The 22,907-nt window shown below is 48.1% G+C and overlaps 1 protein-coding gene across 8 annotated transcripts in view; it reads left to right on the top strand.

Moving 5' to 3' along the window:
• Positions 1-21,418, top strand: part of ST3GAL3 (ST3 beta-galactoside alpha-2,3-sialyltransferase 3) — a 188,195-nt gene extending 166,777 nt beyond the window's left edge. For all 8 annotated transcript variants that reach the window (XM_061451466.1, XM_061451467.1, XM_061451472.1 and 5 more), the window contains 2 exons: positions 6,591-6,737; positions 20,260-21,418. In XM_061451466.1, the coding sequence (XP_061307450.1) occupies positions 6,591-6,737; positions 20,260-20,349 (237 nt within the window). In that variant the 3' untranslated portion in view covers positions 20,350-21,418. The remainder of the gene's footprint in view (positions 1-6,590; positions 6,738-20,259) is intronic.
• Positions 21,419-22,907: the final 1,489 nt, after the last annotated feature.

Below are 22,907 nucleotides of genomic sequence, written 5' to 3'. Positions count from 1 at the left end.
CTGGAGTGTTAGCATGTCCTTCCCCATGGCTTCTCTTTGCTGTTACATGTGGGCAGGCAGCCTTTCTGGATATGCTACTGGTGACCCCTTGCTCCTGAGGGAGTTTTTCAGCTCCACTGGCTGGTCATAATGACCCTTTATCTTGTTAGTACTGGGTGGCCCTGGTGTCAGCAAGCTTTGTCTCCTGGGTTGTTGCTGCTGGACTGTTATGAAGGCCATGTCGTGGGACCTGTCGGGTCTTTATGGAGCAGAAGAGAAGTAGGGATGGCAGGAGCAGAGCAGTCTGCTGCTCCATCCTTCCAGGTTGCATGCTTGTCCTTTTTTTTGCACTCTGACAGCATCTTCTAAGGCAGGCAGAGGGACATGTAAAGGGCCACTGCAGCTGCAGTCAGTTAAATATAGAGACTAGTGTCACTGTTAAGCTTTGGGTTTGCAAGACAGTACATCTGCTTCATGGGCTGCACTTTCCAATCCTTTACCACTGCACTGTGATCAGTCCATGATCTGCTGGGGATTGGACAATCAGACAAGCTATTACAGGGTAGCAGTTAGATGTACACCAGCTGCTTCTTGGTGAATGCTCAACCAGGTGCTTCTGCATGCGACAAATGCAGAGTAGCTGAAGGGAGTTTACTCTTCAATGAAAGAGTAGGCTGTGAACTCCCATTTAGCATGGGGTGAAGCATACATGTGGTTACCACAGAGCAGCTAGCATGTAGTAAAGTCATGCCCTTGCTTGCCCTCTGTTGTTAGGTCCCTAAGAAATACTCCCTGCATTGCACGGGAATCTGCTCTACAGCAAACAAAGGTGAATCAGAGCTAGCACATCAGCTTAGATGTGGTCAAAGATATTTTACGTGGGGTAACTAGGGGAGGTGAAGGAAGAGTGTTGGAGATGCTCTGCTTTGTCTTTCGAAGCCCAGTATTGCAGCTGATCTTGTGCATGGATGGAAGTAACTCTGGAAGCAGCACTTTGGATTGTAACCTCCTGTAACTGGGACCACTCTGCAGAATTCCAGGCATTTTTCTGCCTACAATAAGTGATGCTAAATTGCTTTTTATGCCGTATTTCCAAACTTGAAAGCTGAAGGAAGCAAAGAGTAGGTTTAGGTTTTTCCTATGCAAACATAAATGAACAAAACCAAAATACAGTGGCTGTTGTATATACCATGTGATGACTATTATAGTTTTGTTCTGTATTTCTTTTGGTTTGAAGACTTCATTGCTCTTAAGTGATCAAGTCTGTAACTGATAAAATTAGGGCAGCCATTTTTCTCAGGTAAGCATTTTTTTCCAGTTTCCCCTCAAATAAGTCAATATAGTAGTCAAACCAGGTGCATTATTGTTTGTAGGGAGCTTATTCTTTAGCAATACCCTTTTGTTGAAAAAGGTAACAGTTGGGATAGTCTGAACAATCCAATATATCTGACCCTGAGCTGAATAAAATCCCATAAATAACTGGAATTCATTTAACATATTAAGGGAGTCAAATATTTCTGAAAACAGATTTACAGCAGTCATTTCCTTCCAGTCCAGCAGGCAGTGACACAGAAATGACCCGGGCATGGAATGAAAAGCAGCAAGACCTTTTCACATGCACCTAGCAAAGAGTAGTTACGGTGCCCTGGTTCAGTCACCAGCACTTGATCTCCAGTGCAAGCCTTAAAGGTGATGCTCAGCTTCCATTAAGTCCAGAGGGGCCTGGTGCCAGTCATTTCTGCTAACTGGCTTCTTTTCTTCTCTGAGTAGGAGTCCGTCTGTAAAGCCTCTTCAAGGGGAACAATGGAAGATGAAACAGCAATGGCTTGAAGGGAAGCCTTTTATCTTTCCCCTTGCAGCAGAGAACAGTGAAGGAGCAGTTAAGGAGAACCTGTCCTGTGTCTGTCTGTACTGCTAAATGCATTTCTGGTCCCCTGACATGGTAGTGCAGACTGACTGTGTTTGCACCAATGCAAAGCTTACAGTGATCCCTGATGCAGCTCAAGACCAGAGATGTTTGCCTCTCTTGTCTTTATGCATTTCTCACCCAGGATCAAGCACACATGTGCTCACCTCATCCATGGAGGACATGTGGCAGCAGGCCCCTGGAAGGAGCCATGCTCCGGATGCACAGGCAGCCTTTGCCCAGCACTGCTGCAATGATGTGTTGCTCACCACCACTGTATTTGCTGCTTCTGTTTGTCATATGGCCTTTTGGTGTCGTCTCTGGCTCATCTGTCAGTCTGCTGTGTTCTCTCAAATGGGACCAGGCAAAGGCCTGATCCCTGGAGAGCATTATATTAGACATTACATTTTCCAGATGTTTGGTCCTAGACAAGCAGGCCAGGCTGGGAAACATGGGCTGTCAGTTCAGGCCACATTGTTCAGGGATGTTGCCCTTGTAATTGTTTATCAGTGCTGGAGAGGAGATGCTGAACCTGGTACCCACCATGGCCCCTAGCTGGAACAGAAACCTGTGAGACACAGCAGGAGGTACAGAGCTTGCAAGGACAAGCTCAAGGCTTGTGTCAGGGAACTGGCAGGGGGAGAGGACTGCCAGTGCTTTCTGGGGTCTTGCCATTCCCAACTCTCCCTGGTTGGTGGGCACCGGTTAAGGTCAGAAGCTCATCATGGCCACATCTGGAGCAGCATTCCTGCTGGGAACTCCAGAAGCCCCATTCTGTGGCCTGGCCTGCACTGACAAGTGTTTGTGTGGCTGAGAGGCATCCCAAGAGGCTTCTGCCTCCTGAATGGCCACTGCCGGGCTGCCATTCTCCAACTGTGTGGTTGAAAGCAGCATTACTCGAGAGTACAGGAATACCCGGGCACACAGCCGTTATCAGGAAGACAGGCTCTGAGCTGGTCCACCCCCAGATTCCTGCGGCAGGACGTTAGGATTTTGGTTCAAAGGCCTAGAATAACAAGAGGGCTGCTCAGTTGTTTGAGTTTTATTTTCATAATGCAAGAGGTGTGGTGGTTGCTTTGGTATGTCTTTGGGGCACGGCACAAGGGTGTGTGTGGTGAGATAGCAGTGACGCATTGTGCAGGGCATAGCAAGCCAGGTTTGGCAGAGCCATGTCCATGATGCTTAATTTCTTTTGGAGTGACCTGTTGCCCACCTTGCCCTGAAGGTTGTACATGCTTCATTAGGTCCAAATTAGAGCTTAGCAGCAAATGAATTTATATGCCTGTGTACAATGAGAAGAGCTTGGAAGCTGTGTAGATGTAGCCAGAGGATAATTATAACCATTTCCTCTCTCTGATGCACCTCCCCTCTTATTTGCCACTTCTTAGAGGAGAGTACAACCCTTTCCCCCGGACCTGTAGAGTGCTGCTGAGTTGGCTGCTGTGCAGCACAACCAGGGACACTTCTCTAGATCCTACAGGGCCTTTTCTTTCCCGTGGTGCTTCATTTTCAACAGAGGGAAGGAGTAGCAGAAGCTCAGCAGGAGCAGGCTGTCATAGGAGAAAAGGGCTCAGTTTCTATAGTATAAACCAAGTCAGGACCAAAGCACTGTATTGACTTACAGTAATGACATTTAATTAACCAGGAGGCATGCTTCTTTTATACTTCTGTTCAAGCTGGCTCTTTTTTCAACTTGGCTCCTTCTTTTTTTCAAGTCTGTCTGATTCCCCTTCAGTTACTGTTTAATCTGTCTGATGGCTGCTGCTTCTTTAACCGGAGCAAATACCCAGTTACATGTATTTGATCCAGGCGCACGTGGGTACACACACAGTTTGTGCACATGTTCTCTTAGCAGGTGCTGTTATCCACACCAGCCTCAGGCTGCCCTAAGCAGTTCCTGCCCTCAGTGAATAGCAGGGATAATAATTTTTACAGTATTTTCAAGGTGGTCCTCTCTAGCCCCCAGGGTTCTGGCTGCAGCAGTGGAACATGAGGCTGCATCTCAACAGTGAACATGTAAATGGCTTCAGATCTCTTGTCTTCAAGGACACACACACACACACTAGGCTGTAGCTACCATAGTACTGGAGGGTGCTGACATCACAAATTTTAATTAAACTAAGGCATAGTTTAATTAAAACCTTCCATCAGATCATGATTTTCTGGATTTTAGGACAACACTGTTTTGCTAAGGACACCATTTCTGATAGTTGTAGGGGCCAAACCTGATACATCTACTACAATCCAAGGGGTTAGGATGTCTTTGGTAGCCTTTGGTATTTTAATAATTTTTGAGAGAGGAGCAGGCACTACTGAGATAACTGCATGTCAGGAACTACTGAAAAACAGAAGCAGGTGAGAAAACTGTCTCCTATTTTTCCATTAAAGCCATTGGAGGTATTATGCCTAGAATAAAGTCAGGCAGATATTTGGTGACCAAAGGAAAGTTCACTTGTGATTTCTGTAATCTGTTATTCTCCAAACACAAATAAGGATACGCCTGAAAGAAAGTTATGGTGGTTTGGCAGTCCTCCCGTAAGGTTGGGTAGTATGATTAATTCTCTGTGGTTTGTAAGACTCACATTAGAAAGTCAGCCCTTAAATGTTAACTCGGCCAGTGAAATTCCCTCCAGGCAAAGACCCTATGTCTCCCCTGAGCTGTACCGTGGGAATGGGCTCAGTGCAAGTGTGGGTGGCATTAACACCATCGTATTCCCACCGACAGCACGACACGTTCTCAAGGACATAACCGTTTACTCACTGTGTTTTGGACACTGTAACTACAGCTCAGCTGAGGGAAAGGGTTTTGTGGCATGTCCCCTTACCAGCTGATGCAATTCCAGTGACATGTGAATGTCACCTCCTATGTAAAACATAAAGCTGAGAATATCTGAACTTGAACTGCCGTGCCTGGAAGACAGGATGTTCTGGCATGTTTTGAAATTTGGGCAGATTTTCTTATCCTTGCCTAATAAACTTTCTTCATTTTTTTTTAACCCTATTTTATGATATTTTATGGCTACCAGTGAACTAGCAATTAACTAGTGCCCAGAATAAAACCGATATTGTTTCTGTTGAGTATCAACTGAAATTAAGCAGCAGGAACAAAATGAATCTGTTGTCTTTCCTAACATCCAGAGCTGACACAGGAGGATGTAGTTAAGGTCTTTTAATTTCAGATATGCACCATTACAATTGAAATGTTTGAATTTTCTGTCTCGCTAATCTAGTCATAAGAAGTTGTTGCACATTTGTTTTCTGATTAGTGTGATTCCAGTGCACTGTTCACTGTTAGGGAGTTCATAGTTTTCCTCCCAGTTCTGCACTTCTCAGCTAGGGTATAGGTGGCATTCTTTGCTTGGAAAATGTTGGTCTTGGAACAGTCAGGCAATGGTAAGTGAGCAAGGTAGTGTGTTGCCAAAAGCCAGCTCCTTTGAATGAGAGGCAGAAACTCAAAACATGATGTTCTAACAGACTGGGCTCTAACACAAGGTGAAATGCAATAGCATTGCTTTTGCTAGTTCAGGGTAAACCATATTAAATGCAAAATATGAGTGTGCAGTTGGTTTCTACATCTCAGCTAAGAGGCTGTCACCATTGCTGACTGAGCATGTCCTCTGAACTTGTGATGCTTTTGGTAACAGCCAGTGTTGGGTGCTCTACAAATGAAGATAAGATATGTGGGTGGATTTCTCAGCCTCTCCTTAGCCCCTGGGATAAAGCTCCCTCTGGATTCATCTGGCTAAAGAGGAGCTAGAAAAGTTTGTGAGCTGGAGTTTTACATTGGAAACACGTCTGTCACAGGGGTCATACTCATCTAAGTGCACAAGAGGAGCTGCAGCCATACAGCACCACTGCTGGAGGGCCTCAGCAGAAGCCATATGAAATGGGAAGGGCTGAGGCTGGATTTTGGTTCAAATGGCAGCTTAGTAGACAGGGAGGACATTTGGGATGTCCCTGCTTAGTGTGCTACTACCCATCTCCAGCTGGCTTCCCACTGCTTCTCATCTTCCCAGTATTCTGTGGTGAGGAACGGTATGGCACAGGCCGGAGTGCCCTTTGCCTTTGGTGTGCCCTTGAGCAAAGGAAGGGGTCTCAGTGCACACTGCTGACTTCTCTCCACCTCCCAGAGCTGTGTAATGGCCTCCTTAAACTGCTTTTGCTATGAGTAAAATAGAGAGTTTGTACTGTTCCTCACTTCTGCTCCTGTGTGGTGGTCAATTTGGGATAAGTATTCGTCCCTGGCCTACCTGGAAGCCAGTGATGTGCATCGTATTGTAATCTAGTATCTACATCTGTTTTGACTTCAGAAAACTAACTGTGGTTCATCCTCCAGCTCATTTGTTGCCCCATTCTCAGAATAGCAAAGTTGTGGAAGGCAAGTCTGACCATTTACATTAATCCCTCTGCCCTGCAATACTCCCCTGGAGAGTCAGGTCATAGAGCCTCAAGCAAGAGCTGCTGCTTTTGTACTAGATGCTTTGCAATAAGGTGGTTAATATGATTTTCTTTACCCATTGTGGGAGGCTGTTGACCCTGCAAGGTGGCATTAGGCAGTTGATGTGCAGATATAGCCAAATACCCTGTTCCTGATTTCTGCTTAGTAGCAGCAGTGCCCCTGTGAGCAGAGGCAATAAGAGGAAATCTTTGATTCTAGAAATGGCAACCTGCTAATGACTTCCATTCCTGCTTTCTCTCCTCTCAGAACATCCCTACCTTGGGAAGCGTAGCAATAACCATGGCTCTCCACAACTGTGATGAGGTGGCGGTAGCTGGGTTTGGCTATGACATGAGTTCACCCAATGCACCGCTGCACTACTATGAGAACATCAAGATGTCTGCCATCAAAGAGGTAGGGAGCTCCTGCTAAGCACATCTTCCTCCCAAGCCTTCTAACCACCCCAACTCCAGAGCCTGACTTGGATGGTGATGTCAACTTCCAGCTTTCCTGTATGGGTCAAAACTCAGCTCCACCCATGCATTTGCCAGTAAAATTCTAGACATTCTCCCAAGTGCAATGTGTGTTAAAAATGGTTGTTTCTGCTGGGAAAAGTTCTCTGGAATGTGTGTATAATGTGATTCCTTCTTCGAGCAGCAGGGAAAAGTTTCACATAAATGTTAACTTGAGTTAGGGTGAAAGGGAGCAGTACTGCTGTGGGGGTGAAAAGATGTGGCCTCCTCCTGCTTTTTGATCCTTTGTATTGCTCTCTAATCCATAGACTTCTTTCACTAGATGATCCCCTCAGCCCCTGTGAAATGTGAAGGAGGTGAGATTAGCCCGTGCATGTTAGTTCTCAGCTGGCTCTTCAGCAGTAGTTAGGTAGTGTAAACACATCGCTGCTCTGAGGAGGCTGTTCTTTAGTGCCAGCTCAACATTAGAAAGATTTTCTGGTACTATCACAGTAAGATGAACAGCATTTTTAGAGGAACGCTGGTATAATGCAGCAATATAAAGATGCTCTTTCAGGTCTGTTCATTTCCTGTACCAAACCAGAGCAGACTTGGACACCGGTCAAAGCTTCTACAGTGGGAAAGTTTGATGCTTTATTGATAGAGCTCATTCTTTCCCAGCACAGATGTTGCCCAGGTCTTTCTAAGATTGCTGCTCCCTCTTCACTGGCTCCTGGGTAGGGAAACTTTCTCCATCCTACTCCATGTTGTGAAAATTGTATTGTTCATGGTCAGTAGCTGTCTCCTTGCAGTTGTTCGCCTTGCATTTATTCACCTCAAGCGCTTTGCCATTGATCCAGGCCAGGAGAGAAGCTGGAAAGTTGTGTTTTTCCACATCACAAGATTGTACGTGTCTTAGTACTCTCACAGGCTGTAGGCTGCATGACCCTAGGCAGACTGAGAGGAATTAGAAATCAGTGATTAGTCACCTTGAGAAATAAGAAGAACGTGTCTAATGATCAGAGTAATGAGGCTTTGGAACAGCCTCTCAGGAAAGGCCAAGAGAACAAACTGAGTCTGGGAAAAGACTGTGAGGAGGTCCCAGATACAGAAAGGGACCAAACATTTTTGTCCTGAGGTACCTTCTGGGCCTATGGAGGTAGCCAGAAAGTCTGCCTTGCTCAGTGGAATAACCATGGATTTAATCAGTCCAGGCTGGGAAAGTGAGTGCCCATTTACAGGATTTAAGAGGTATGTCCAGAGAGAAGAAGTGAATTGAGACACTACTTACAGAAGTGGTGTCTGGCTTGTGAAATCCCTGAATGGAAAATAGCTGAGGAATGTCATTCTTGCAGTAGTGGAGGAGGTATCACCGTTTGTTTGCCCAGTTCTGTCTCTTCCCTGGGCGTCTGCTTATAACCACTGTCTGAGACAGAACCCTGGGCTACCCAGGCCCAGAACTGAGTCAGTACAGCTGGTTCCAGCAAAGACACCACTACACCAGAGTGAAAATGAATGCAGATGCCTGGCTCCAGCAGTGGGTACAGAGACTGTTCATGAAAGTTTCAGGAAAATCTTTTGCCTGTGTGGAAACCACAGTATCTACTCTGGTGAATCAGCTGCCTTTGGTGAAGAATCGCTTTTGCCTAGTTGTTCCTCCTGTCTCATAAGGATGTCTGTTCTTGGGCATGGGGACATTCACATCAAGTGTCCTGTGCCAAGCCTGTTTTGCAACCTGGTAGGTGTCTCTGAACTCAAGGACACCTAAGCTGGAGTTGACAAGGATGAAATCTTATTGCTTTTGATGCTTACATGAATGAATGGGAAAAGTTGGCAAAAGGAGTTGGATGACAGAGTCTGTGGTTGAAGTCGCCAGTCCACGTCACTTGGATCTTTGACTCTGGAGGACAGCACCCTGAGTGGGATGTACAAACCAGCAGAATAAAGGATGGAGTTACTCTTGGACACCATATGTGGTTTCAGGAATAAATCTTGAATGGCACAGGGCAGTAGATGAAGATGAACATGTGAAATGCAACCAGTAGAGAGACCAGTTGGTGCCTGGTTTGTCAGGCCTCTGCTGTCTGGAAGCTGTCAGTCATCATGTCCAGGATGTGCTGTATGGAGGTGAGGGAGTGTTGAAAGGTTCTGGTGAAGCCTGACTAATTCAGATGTCAGGGGGTCTGTTTCTGTAGCCGGGGCTGTTGATGAGAGCTCTGCAGGCCAGCAGAGCTGGTTCTAGGAGGAAGGTTCCTCTTCCGCTTGAAGGCTGGTTATGTGATATGTGTCTGCCCATCTAATCCTCACATCCTCAGCCACAGGCTCCTCTTACCTTTCGCTGTCCCGGTACAAGAAAAGCCATCTGTTCCCACGTATCAATAATTAAAGCTCCTCCTGCCTCTGCCCCTCCCAATATGACAAATTGTTTGTGATATTGTGGAATGTGAAGAGCAGAGAGAGGATTGCATTTCTTTCTCTTCCATTTAATATTAATGGCAGCTGATAACTGTTAGTCACCTGAGGGTGAATTTGAAAGGTGAAGGGCATAATAGTTGTGTGTGGTTGCTCTCAAAGAACACACAAATGGAGATTTGCCACACTCTAGACTGGAAGCACCCTGCACACTCTTCTCTTCAAGAGACCTCTGCATGGTTTGCAAATGAGAAGGCTGGCCTGCGTTGGTACCTTGTGCCAAAACTTGCTATTGCTGAAAGGAGACTGACCCAGAGCCAAGTTCTACCAAGGTTTTTGTCTGTTCCATCTGCTCTGATGCCCAAAGGCCCAAGAGCATCCACAACATTTTCCTCAGTGTTACTTTGGACCTCCGGATTGCATCCTCCGTCCTGGCCCTTGACTTTCCACCTCTAAAGGAGCTCCTAAAGCAGGCTATGCTTTGAAATTATTCAAGTATCTTATTTATGCTTTGTCTGGCCAGCAGACCCATGGAGGCTCAAGTACTGAATCCTGGGCAGGGGAACAGAACAGGTTTGCTTAACATAGCAACATCAAAGCACTGAAACAACTGACATGGGATTCAGCAGTTCACCATGATGAACATCCTAGGCAGGAACACACAAGTTTGACCAGGCTTTGGTGGGGCAGAACCTCTGTTTCCGAAGTTCAGATCTTTTCCCTTACTGCCAGGTCATTCCCAGCCTGAAGGACCAAGAATCTTCAGTGTTTAAGCCTGGAGAGCAGCTGCAGGGAAGCTCCACCCTGAAACCATCACTGTCTTTCAGAGGAAATGTAAACTCCAGCAGCGTCCTGGGTCTGGAAGTGCCACATGTGTGTGTCTGGCTCGTGGAAGTCTCCCTGGGGACATCCATTGAGTCCCTTACTTGCCTGTTGTCCTCAGGGCGAACAGGCCTCCTAGTGAGCCTGCATCCTCTCAGCAAGGTGTGTCACTGGTTTACACTTGAGTCCTGCTTGACATCTCTCTGGACACCCCTGAAACCCTATGACTCATCTCTGAGGAATTTGTTCTGATTACATAAAAAAAGCCAGCAAAATGTGCTTGCTTGCTCACAGCTGGGGCGGAGATGCCTCTCCCATGCCAAGACTGAGGTGATAAAATCTCTGTGGAAATGAATGTGATTTTTCCTGTTGCCCTGTGGGACTTGTGGCTGAATTTACAAGAGGAGAAACAGGCAGCCCCAGTGTACAGTTCTGCTTAGTCTTTGCTTTCCCCACGGGGATAAAAGCCCTCAAGGTCTAAGATTGTGCTACTATTGCACAGAAGGAAGCTGCCTCCCCTGCCTCTTCCAGCATCTCCAACTCCCAAGGGTTGGACAGAGGTAAAGGCTCTGTGAGGAGGCAGATGCTCTGAAGTTTCATCAGTATTACCAGTCAAGGGGAAGTGTATAGTCTTTGGACTCTGGTCAGTGACACGGCTGCAAATTTCCTATGGATTGTTCTGTGCTTCTGGAAGTTCATGAGACTAAGTTTCTCCAGTGTAGTCCTGAATGGCTTCCTTACCCCCTGTCCTAGGTATATTGTACTCCAGCCAGGGTACGTCCAAGCAGACCTGATGGAGAAGACAGATTTCTGTTCTTAAGTGTGCTCTGGAGAGCTGGAAGCACACTGGTGTGATGCTTTCAGTTTCAGGTTGTGAGCTGGAAAATGAATGCTTGCAGTGCAGAGCCGCCCCTGGATCCCAGCTCTGCTGCCCAGCACCTTCTTCCCTCATCTCTCATCTTGTCCCCATCAATACCAGAGGTACAGAGTGGCCTGCACTTCAGCAGAGGTTTTCTAGGTGGTGTGAAGACAGCTTGCTGGTCTCTGGTCTGTTCCTGGGAGACTGCTGCCCAATAGACCCAGTGTACACTCTCACAGGTGATTTTTCAGAATGCAGAATGTCAAATGTGTCATCTCCCTTCAGTTACCATTTTCCCTATTCCAAATAACTTTGCAACAGCTTTCCACCCTTGGCTGCTTCCACGAATGCTGTACAGAAAATGACTGAGTCCTTGCCAAGGTGTCTGCTCACTTGTTTCTGTTTTCATGGCAATGGGTCCACTGAAGCTGAATTTTTTATAGTTTATTGTATTTTTTAGTTCTTGCTCAGGTCCTGTAACGCTTTCTCCCCAAGCACTCCGTAATAGTATAGGCTTATCACAGGTCACTGTCTTCTATTAATCTAGAAGTGTCAGATCCACGGGGAAAATAGCGAAGAAAACATGGAAATGGGGGTGAGGAATAAGAAAGTCATTTTAAAATAGAGCAAAGGCTTTTCCGGGTGTCCTGGGTTCAGCCCCGGGTGATAAAAAATTATGAATGAATCTGCCCATAAGGATTACAGTACTCCTTCACTGATAGTATCTAAACAGGGTAGTATTTCAGGCAGAGATTTTTCAGGATGGGAAGAAAGCAACTGTTTAGAATAGTAAAAACATATCCGTAAGGAGTTGGTGAAACTAAGAGAGCAGGAGGCTGTGTTAAATCCCGGGAATGAAAAGCAAGACTGGCTCCCAGCATCCCTGCGTCGTGATGTGGAGGCGAGCTTCAGTCTCCTGGTCATTTCTTGCCAGAGCAAGACTGTGAGCAAGGAGTCACCTTGGACACCACACAGGGAACCCCTGAGCTGTCTTCTCAGCAGCCGGCTGCACACTGCCACAGGCGCTTGTGGCTGGTAATAGCAGAGGATGCATGGTTAAAAGCCGCCCTTATCCATCCAGACCCCACGTGCAGCACTCATGTCGCACGGTGGAGCTGCTGACTGGTCTCCTTTTCACTGTAGAAGCAGATCAAGCGCCGGCGCCGATGCTGTTGGAGGTGTCAGCTCCTTTGATACAGCTGTGCCCCGCGCTTCAGTGCCTCCCTGCCTGACCTGAGGGGGAGGTGGTGCGACTGCCTTTGATGGCTTCTTTCTGATCATTGGCTTCACTTCCCCAGCAGGTCTTTGTGGGATGCTGGAGGACACCATCTTGTAACACTTCTTATTCAGCCTGTGTAAGGGCTGTCGCAAGGGCCAGGGGAGGTGGCCTGCAGCACGCAGTGACACACAGCTTTGTCTCTGTCTCTCCCCGCCAGCAGCTACCTCTCAGAATAATCCGCAAACATGAAGTTTGGAGTCTCGGCCCATAAAGGCACAAACAATAGTGCTTTATCATCATCTGGGCTCTCTCTGTGAAGCCGTCCTTTGCATTTTAAATCAACACAAGTTGCTTGGGAGGGGGTGGTTGGGCTGCTTCAGGCCTCCAAGTACGTTAAAGTTTGCAGTAGCCAACAAGAAGAACAAAACTCCTTTGAAAGCCAGGCAGATGTCTAGCCTGGTGATTTATAGACTGAAAACACAGCTATTCGAGCCTGGCTGATGAATTGCAATTGGAGTACAGGGAATGGTGCAGACTGAAATGGAGGTCAGCTTTGGAGGGGGAGGTTAGGGGCTGGGGCAGGGGTACCTCTGAAAGGGCAGTGCCTTTTCTTGGGGCCGGCAGTGATGACTGATGAGGTTTATACATTTTTGCCTTTGTTTAAAAGCCACCTGTTTGACAGCGTTTGGGCTGAGCAGAGGCCTCACATGCTGTTCCTGTGCATAAGGACTGTGTTTCTATGTAATAGAAATCTGGGAAAGATTGATGGAATACAGGTATTGCCTTGTTCAGTAGGACAGAAGTGCAGTAACGGTCATGGAATATCCCTGTGCACTAATAACAGCAAGGAAGGTGAGGCTGTAGGATGGGCAAAAGGACAAGATCTCTGTAGGAAAAGACAGTAGAAGATCTAGAGGGGTATGTTAGAGCCCAGCTGCTGAACCCAGCATTGAACACAGGCCTCTGTAGGGGTGGCTGGTACCAGAAAGTTGCAGTGTCTCGGATGTCCAGTAGGAGCCAGTGCTATTGTCGAGAGCCTGGGTATTCCCAGATGCAGTAGCTCTTTTCACCAGCCATGAGGGCACAAGAAGAGCTGATGGACTTTCAGAGCCGTTTTTAGCGGGCATGCCTTGTAGAGGGACATTTTAGGAAGTAGCCTTTGATCAAGTGGCTTCATGGTTAAATTAAATGGAAAGGCAAGAGAAGGCATGTTATAACTCTCATATTGCTTCCAAAGGGAGGGATATTGATAAGTGAGAATGTATCTAGACTGCAGGGTGGCACTCAGCAGTACTGGAAGGGTGCTTAGTGGAATTGGGAGGTGTGTGTCTGACCTCTCTAGACATAGCCTGGGAGAGTGGGCTACCAAAAGAAGATGCACTGAAGAGCTTATGGACTCATTGTGGACCTGAAATCAACTTTTGTGAAAAGTGCAGAAATTATTTGCAATTTGTATTTGTAGCAAGGGGGGGACTGCAGGAAAAGGCTGTAGGCACAACTTCATAAATAACTGCTTCAGAGTGGTGTTAGATGTTAACAGGGGGCGGGGGAGAGCATTAGGAGACTTCACACTGATGGGTGGAAAAGACTGAGATAAAGTGAAAACTGGCAAAAGTCCAAGAAGAAATTAGAGGCTGAAAAATGGTGGGAGGCTGAAAAGTGTGGGAGGCCAAACAAGAGCAGGAGGATGAAAAGTGGGGGTGATCGGGGGCTGGAACACCTCCCATATGAAGACAGGCTGACAAAATTGGGGCTGTTCAGCCTGGAGAAGAGAAGGCTGCGTGGAGACCTCATAGCAGCCTTCCAGTATCTGAAGGGGGCCTGTAAGGATGCTGGGGAGGGACTCTTCATTAGGGACTGTAGCGATAGGACAAGGAGTAATGTGTTAAAACTTAAACAGGGGAAGTTCAGGTTAGATATAAGGAAGAAGTTCTTCACTGTAAGGGTGGTGAGGCACTGGAATGGGTTGCCCAGGGAAGTTGTGAATGCTCCATCCCTGGCAGTGTTCAAGGCCAGGTTGGCCAGAGCCTTGGGAGACATGGTTTAGTGAGAGACTAGGCGACATGGCAGACTCTAGATTATCTTAAGGTCCTTTCCAAACCAAACCATTTTTCTATGATTCTGGGAAAAGTCAAATTGAAATGGGTCTTGCAAAAGAAAATAAACAAACACGGGACAGTCCCACTGCCAAACAAATAAAGTGGAAATAAGGAAAGAATTACCAGGGCTTGGCATCCAGGGAGGTGGAGGAAGCAGAAGGCATAGTGATTAAACAGCCAAAGTGGGAATCACATTAATTGATACGTTACCTCCACGAGGGTGATATGATGAACATGAGGGAAGGGGTGTCTTATGGTAAGAAGTTCATAGAAGCAGAAAATGAGTGGGTCAGCAGTGAAAGGCAAAAGCCATTGAAGCTAATGTACTGGGAGTGACAGCTCGAGAGATCTATGTTCCAGCCACTGCACTCTTGAGCCAATGAAGCTGCAAGTCCAGAGGAAAAGGTCCTCAATAAATCTATCAGGTTACACGTGGTTCCCCAGGATTAGATTGTAGTGGACATAATACCTCTTTTTCCTTTCTTTTTTTTCTTTTCTTTGGGTGGGGGGGAATGGGAGTGAGGCAAGGAAAATAATCCTGTCAAATTCAGACCTCTTCATCTGACCCTAGAGGTACTATTCAGAACTTGAGAGCAGAGTTGAAATGAAAGAATAATTAAATCCTGAAAGCAAACACAACATGGATTTACCAAAGGCAGGTTACAAAAACGAATTTAATAGCTTGATTTGATTAAAAAAAAATCATTCTGGGGACAGAGGAAGTGTAGTAGGCCAGTGCGTCTGAAGTTCAGTTAAGTGTGCAGTACTGTGCCGTGTGAGGCACAATTAGTTGAGCTTCAGAAGCTACGGTTTGGTGCAACACCTGTACATGAATAGGCTCTCTAAAGGGGAACACAAAGGGCAGCACTGAATAGACAGCTGGGAGTTCCCCCACAGGAGGTCATGTTTAGTGTTTGCTTTACTGATTTTTGGCGCAGAAGGCAATGGTGTGCAAGGGGAATTTGTGATGAGACAAAACCAGGTGTGGTCAATACAAGGGAGGATCAAAATACCATCCAGGAACACTGTGAGCACCTTGAGAACAGGAGTAAACTGGGTGGCATGAAACCTAAGAGTATGAATGGAAGGTCATGCTGTTTGGTGCAGTACCAGAAATTTTGACTCTAAACTGGGGAAGCATTCTTTGGCAATGGCAGAGGAGGAAAGTGCTTAGATAGGCACAAATAAATCACAAGGTAATTCAGGATGAGATGCTGTTACTATGAAGAAAAGGCAAATACAGATCTGGAAAGACCAGAAGAAGGGATTTCTTGGTGAGAGAAAATTGGCTCTGCAGGAGGCAATGGTGAGCCTTTTTTCCTCGTTCACAAAAAGTAAACTTGGAGTAAATAGGGACAGAGGGAGCTACTACACTTCTGGGAAATTTCCCAGTTTTCATATGGGAATTGAACAGCCTGTTTTGGTAGAAGGAAGAAGATGTGGCTTGTTTAGCTTGATAGAAAGAAGAGATAGAGTTGCTCTCTCTGTATGTATTAAGAATAAGCAGGAGCTAAGAGCTGTTTAAAATTTCAAGTTGGTCTAAGGCTACCTGGATGTAAAGGAGCTGTGAGTCAGTCTCTTGAACACAAAAAGATGAGGGTGCTCAGCCCTCCCTTTTGTTGCAGTGTTATTTCCTAGGGGTGCAGGTGGGACAGGGCAGTCTGCGGGATGCTGCCATGTCCCAGCAGATGGACTGAGAGAGGAGGGGGCAACAGGTCCTGAACAAGGGGATGTGCACAGGGAGATGAAGCTGCAGCTCAGGGGTGGCCATGAAACACCCAGTGAGTGTGGTCACCATGGCAGGACCAGAGCAAGGGCATGGACTAGGCAGAATTGTGAAGAATAAGGAGCTCTGGAGACAAGGCAGTGAGGGTTAAAGTCAGAGGCAAATTAGTGCTGGTGGAGACTGGAAACTCACACCAGGGAAGTAGCACTTCTTGCTGCTGCTGCGGTTTCTGTGCATGTTTTGGGGGAGAAATGCGGGGGGGTGTAATGGAACTGAGAAACCTCCCACTTTACAACTTGCTGCTTTTCCTGAATGCATTCCTCATTGACTCGCTCTGATTTAATCTTCCTGTATTTTAAGGTATTGCAATATACTTGATAAGACTAATGTGGTCTGAAGCTGAGGCATTCCCTCAAGTTGTAATTGATTGCAGATGGGGAGCTTACTTTCCTCCTGGGTTAGTCTCTGAAACATTTTCTTAAAATACTCAGCTTCTCTTGAAGGGACAGAGGATGTTTTGTGCTTCCTCATGGAATCATCAAGAAGAAAGGGCCAGGTGGTTTGGTGCTGCTGCATTTGCATAACCCTGAAAGGTGGCTTTAGCTGATGATAAATTTTGATCTAACAACTGTGACCAAATGATCAGACTCACTGTCACCTCTCTGGGGTGGACAGCCATACCAGTGCATGTGCTTACAGAGCAGCTCTCTTCCTGATGCGCCTCTCACTGCTGAAAAGAATAAACACCCACTACTCAGAGAGAGACCCAAAGCGAATGAAATCCCAGCCTGATCCCCAAAGAACAAGAAGGGCTCTGCAGCCTCCTGGGACATTCCTGTTGGAACTCTGAGAAGTTCATTACTCTGGTTTAAACAAGCAGCCCGTTTGTTTGCACAAGTGGAAGTTCAATGCAAGCAGTGTAGGGGCACAAGAAGGTAGAGGTGGCATTAAATGCACCAGGCTGCTCCGTCGCTGTCTAGAGGTGCAGATTCACAAGAGCTGGAGCCTTCAGCTTGTGATGCTGAGGTGCAGCTTCAGGACTTGGGACAGGAGGTTTGTGAACATGAACAATCCTGCTTACAGGAATAGGAAATGAGGCAGTAACTTGGTGTGCATGGGAAAAGAGGGTCAAAGCAGTGAGGAGGAGCAGTGAGCATCTTGCCAGCGCAGCCAAAGCGCATCCAGCATTTGAGGGCAGGAAAAGGCTTCTTTGCAGTAGAGGCAGGAATAAACCACCAGCATTGCAGCCAGTTCAGTTATTCACTCTGCAGGCATGGATCCTGCTCATAATTCTCTGCATAAAATGTTAAAATGAGCACCCTGACAGGAGAGCCCTGTCCTTGGGGACATGGTTTGCCAGAGCATTGCCTCTTTCTTATCATCCTGCTGCAGCTCAGGACACAGCATCAGCTGAAAAATTTCCAGGACAATGTGCCTGCAAGCTTAGTTACACAAAGCGCCTCAGCTTACCCAGTGAGGGGTTGCAAGAGAACTTCCCCTTACAACAGCCATGATGTGATCCTGGCCCAAAGCAAACCTGAGCCTGACAAGGCCTGGCTTTTCATAAACCCTGCAGCTGGGTGATATTTAGGGTGTATATACCCTAAAACCAGGAGGGTTTAGGGTGTATTTTGTTGCCTTTCCCCTGCCTGGGCAGTGGGAGTGATGTGCCTGCCTCTCTCCAGCAGCTTTGAGATATCTGCTCTGGCTTTTCTCCCCACTGCTGCTGCTGCTGGAATGCAGCTTCCTTTGCCTGATTAGCTCTGTCAGTGGGGTGAGTCCCTCTCCTGTAATCGGTAACCGGAGCTGGTGTTGAAGACATGCCTCGTCCCTCCTGCCCGCAATGCTGTCAGGCGTGGGGGGAGCAGTACCACATCCAGAGCCCTGCTAATGCTGAGAGGGACAAAAGCCCATCCTCACTGGGGAGTCCTCTTTCTCTGTGGTCCTACATTCAACCACAAAACACTTGAGAGTACTGTTGCAGATACCACTAAGATCCAGGGATCAAGTGGGAGGCCGAATTCCCTTACATGTGGCTTTCTGCTTAGAAAGAGGAGGTTTTGGCAGTGCCCAGGGTATAGAGCAGCCTAGATACTGAGCACCCAGAGGTTTATAGGTCTTGCCAGCAGCCTTGCAGTCAGTGCTGGAGCCAGATCTAGCTGTCATGTGAGAGACTGCAATTGTATCACCCAAAGTTTTATTATCCACCTCCTGTACTTAAATTCCTGTTCCACTTGTACCTTTCACAAAGATTTCCTCTTGCCATCAGATAAGGCACTTGCATGTGGTCTGAGGTGATGTTTTACATAGTTTGAGTGGCTGCTTCCCCAGTTACCATCTGTACCAAGGGACACGAGCAGGTTGTCCTGGGTGAAACCAGTTGGCTTCTCATACCATTTGATGAGGCTGAAAGACATGAAGGATGAATCAGATTGTGCTGTGATGTATCAGGCACATCAGGCTCCCTGGTGCTCCAGATAGGCTTTGAACAACAAGCCCAGCCAGATGCAAGTGAATGCATTGAGACCTGGTGTTCCCAGCGTGGCCTCTGTGCCCACAGACAGCTGCTCACTGCCTGTTGCCAGCAGCACACACACTTGGCTGCCTCCGACAGTGCTGTGCGTTCTGAGCAAGGGGCAGTGGTGCCAGATGAGACACTGCTGCATGGCAGGGGCCAGGCCCAAGACCCCCAGCTGACATGCCACATGTGGGACTGTTTCCAGCATGCTGAGGGATCCTGGCTCTCTGGCTCCAAGTGACAGGCACACACAGTCCTGCTCTCCTAGCTCCCTCTGCTCTGCACCACCATGGCTCACACTGCTGCTTTCTGAAATTCGTGCTTTTTTCCTTTTAAGAGCCAGCTTTCTTCCCAGTGCCAGTTTTCAGGTTCTGCTCTTATGCAAGGAGAAGCCAAACACTGAGTTGTTTCTGGCAGTGTCTTTTCAGTTTAGAGATGGGGTCTTCTGCATTTTCAGAGTACCAAAGAACACCAGCACAGTTTTACCACGTGTGACCTTGTTGTTCCTGGTGCTAGTGCACCCTTTGCAGCATTCAGGTAACTGCCATTGGAAACGGACTTTTTTTGAACACAGGTTCCAAGAAAAGACCTACCTGAACTTTCTGAAGCAGCTTGAACTGTTCATTCGTTTGCACTGAGGAGATGGAATTGGCTTCTAAATGCACAGGAGCAGCAAGAGAGGTATTTGCAAAATGTGCTGGAGATCTAGAAAGGGACCTTCGGTCCCTTGGACCTCTTGGTAGCATGCCGTGACCAGGGCTGTCAGAGCTACGCAGCAGATGACAGGAGAAGAACATGCACGTTGTGTTAAATGGACACAGCCAGTGCTTTGCAGGCAGATGCCCATCATTTTGCAATGGATGAACTGGGTTTGGATGCCTATGACAAAGTGCCCTCAGAGGGCTTGTTGGGCTGGTGCTTTGTTGATTTTAAGCTATTTCAGAGAGGCTCCTGCCGAGTGATTTTATCATGGTCCAGATCATATTTAGAGCTCAGCTTACCTGCTGTCTAGAGCACTGTGCTGGAGACCTGGGTTCATTTACTGGGATTCTTGTCCTGTTGGGAGGCTTTGGGGAAAGTTGCTTTTCCTTCCTGTGCCTTGGTCTCCCCAGGAAGACAAACCACTTACTGCCTTCATTAAGTGCTTTAATAATACCAGTGCAGGGGTTGATGGCAGATGCTGTGATCACGGCTATAGCCAGCTGCAGACAACACATCTGGGTGGGCTGACACTAGCTATAGCCATCACTGCTTTGAAATGCCTGCCTGGGAGTTTTGACCATTTCACCCTTCATGCTGTGTTAGTGTAACCTTTAACACGTGGTTTCCTCTTCATAGGGCTAGCAGAGGCAAGAGCTGGCCTTGATGGGGGTGGTCTTGGAGCTTTTCAGCTGCCCTATGTATTCCCCTGGCAGGGAACTGTATGTGAGTACAGCATGTCCTGCCATGGTGCTCTCTGCAAGCTCTGCTTTCCAATATACATCACCTTTAATGCTGCGCTGTTGGACTCTTGGTGCAGTGGCTTGGGAGGGCACTGTAACCAGCTACATGTGCCCAAGGTACCTGGATTTTTCACATCTCACCATGCCAGAAAAGCTTCAGTCAGCCCATGGGGAGACCTCCTGCCCCAGGTCTGACCCTGCTGGCTGTATCGGTGTTAGGTAAGAGAAGGCACTTGTTCTGCAAGGGTTCTTCTGGTCTGCAGCAGGGCCTGTCTCCTCGGCCAAAGCCACAGCCCTGCCCTAGCTGGAGTCTGCCACAGTGTGGTGGACAGGAGCATCCTTGGCCAGGATAGCTGCTGACCTCCTATCTCTCCCATTTCCTTCCAGTCCTGGACACACAACATCCAGCGGGAGAAGGAGTTCCTGAGGAAGCTGGTGAAAGCCCGAGTCATCACTGACCTAACCAGTGGGATCTGAGTGGCTTCAGCCACTGCCTCCAAGGGAGGGGACGAAGATGCACGCTGCAGCTCTAGATGCAGGCACTGGCAGCCCCCCGTAAGAATCCCACCTCACTGAAGACACACAGAGTTGCCCAGGTGCTCTGGGAAGACCCTCTCACATTGCCAGTCTGCGTGAGGGTTACATCTGCTGCCTCCAGGCCTAGAGCTGGCAGGAGGTGGGCAAGGGGCTGAGTGGGCAGTTCATGAACTCTGAATCACAGACAGATCTTCTGTGTCCTGAACTAAACAGGAGAGACTCAGGAGAGAGAAGACAGGTTTGTGAATAAAACGATTCGTGCCAAATGGGAGGCGATGCTGCCCCGAGGCAGTGATGCCTGAATGTACAAAGTATTATTTTTTAAAAGAAACTCTGCTGGAATCATATGAGAAATACCAAGGTGCAAGGCAAAGACTGCTTGTGCACAGCCCTGTGAAACACCCGGCCTCTTCATGCTCCATCTGCGTTGTCACTGGCCTCAGACCTTTCCCCAGGAAAACAAATCCATCTAAACCTTCGGTGTCGTTGGTGCTGCTATAACTCAGAGGGAGAGTATTAGCTTTCCCTCATCCTCCACGTGGAGCTTCTAGATGGAGATGAGCATGGGTTTGTTTTTCTGCACTTTTCCTTGCTTCCTGTATAGAGGCAGCGGCAGCAGCCACTTACTTGGCTGCGTTTTCCATAGCCATTTGCTCTGCCTCTGCTCTGACCCCAAGGTGGAGCCGGGAGCTGATGGCTTTCTCTGCCTGCCTCAGACCCTCCCCACCTTCCTGCTTGTCACGGCGCTGAGGAGCCTGCCTTGTTGTGCTCAAGGCTTTCAGGCCTCTTGGTTTATGCCTGCTGTGCAGGGCCCCTGTGGAGTCCATACAGATTGGTGTCACCGTTTCTGGACAGCATCTTGCTTTATTTTTGTGTGGGAGAGGAGTAATTTATTCTTTGGAAGGAGGTCAGATCTTGCACAGAGATCTGCAGCTTTACAGCTTGAGAGCAGGCTGCTGAAGAAGTTCATTTTACTTTCCAGACTTGATCATGTTCCCTGTTTAAGTGACGTGTGACCTCAGTGATGATGGAGCCTGCTGGCACGGGTGAGAGCCTGCTAGGAACCCTCACCCTCTGCTTGGCCCCTGCTCACTTCATTTCCAAGCTCCTCCCGTGCTGATCTAGCACTGCTGCTCCTCCTGCTCTCAGGAGCACATCCCTTCCTTTGCCGTCTTGGTCCCGAGATGCAGTATTTGCACATTTGATTTGTATACTTATTTCAAAGGAGCTGGAATAAACTGAGCAACGTGGCCAAGTGTAGGGACAGCGGGGTGGTCTAATCCGCATGGAGAGAGTGGGCAGAAGAGGGATTGCCAGGGGAATGGTTACAGGTGGAAATTGGCTCCTGTGCTCTTCTAGCCTGGAGCAGACTGGATTGCACCCAGGGGCATGATCCTGAGCCAAGTCCCTGTGTGCTGAGGCACCAGTGTGCAGCCACTAGTGCTGGGTCAATGGCGAGGGGAGCCCCAAGAGTGCTGGCCAGGCTCATGGTCCTGGAGCTGCATCTGGCATAGCCCAAGGATTGCAGTCTGCCTTGCTCTGAGCTGAAGGGAAAACATGGTACTAACATGGACAAGGGATGCTGAGAGTAGGGCTCGCATAGTTCCCTGTGCTGCCTGTGTTCCCACTGACTTGCAGGGACCTGTGGCTCTTTGGCTGAGACCCCAGAGGGGATGTGCAGGAGGGGCTGAGGAGCAAACTATATGGAATGGTTGGAGGCAGAGGCAGCTTTCAGGACATGGTGCTGGGTGCTGCCCACAGACCAGCATGAATGTGCCCCTCAGGAGCCTCTCCTCCATTGTGCTCCTGTAGCGAAGGAGCTTGCTCATGGGCAAGTTCTGTCCAGTTTCTGGTTGTGGCTGCTGCTTGCCTTGTAGTTTGGGAGCAGCTCAAAGATCCTGCTTCTTCCAAGCCATTGAAGACACATGCTTCCTTCTCTTTCCCCATCCCATGTCCTTTCCTGTGGCCTTCTGGCCTCCCAGCCAGCTGATCCCTGCTCTCCTTTGTACATGCCTCTTCCCAGGATGCTCTTTGAGGTTTCCAGCATTAAGAGCTGGAGTTTCCAGCGGGTTTTTGAGTATATGCTGTGGCAAATATTCCTTTGAGTATTTTCCCCCGATTTGATTTTCCTGCTGCAGGAGCTCAAGGGACTGGGTTTCCATGGCTCTTGCCAGGCAAAACTCCCTTCTCAGTTCCTGCATGTCAGCCTGAACCTGGGACCACTGTCCATAGAGTCCCTGCCAGGGGCTGCCTAGGATGGACCTGGCTGAGGTTGTGGCTGGGGAAGGGTGGGCACCCACTCTCTGCTTGGTGCTTGAACTGGGTCTTTAACAGCTGCTGTGAGAGCGCTGGGCAGTGATGGACCACCTCCATATGCTACAGTGAGCTGCCAGAGCCGATGGATCCAGCCAGGAGGAGGAGCGGAGCGAAAGGCCTGTGGTGGGCAGCACTCTGCCCCCTGGGGGAAGCACCCCCATGGAGGTTTGTGATGGCAATGA

This window comes from Pezoporus flaviventris, unplaced genomic scaffold, assembly GCF_033815535.1.
Source record: "Pezoporus flaviventris isolate CSIRO_AGI_PZ_B2104156 unplaced genomic scaffold, CSIRO_AGI_Pfla_v1 ptg000013l, whole genome shotgun sequence".
Lineage (NCBI taxonomy): Eukaryota > Metazoa > Chordata > Aves > Psittaciformes > Psittacidae > Pezoporus > Pezoporus flaviventris.
This window is presented reverse-complemented; position numbering and strand designations above follow the sequence as displayed.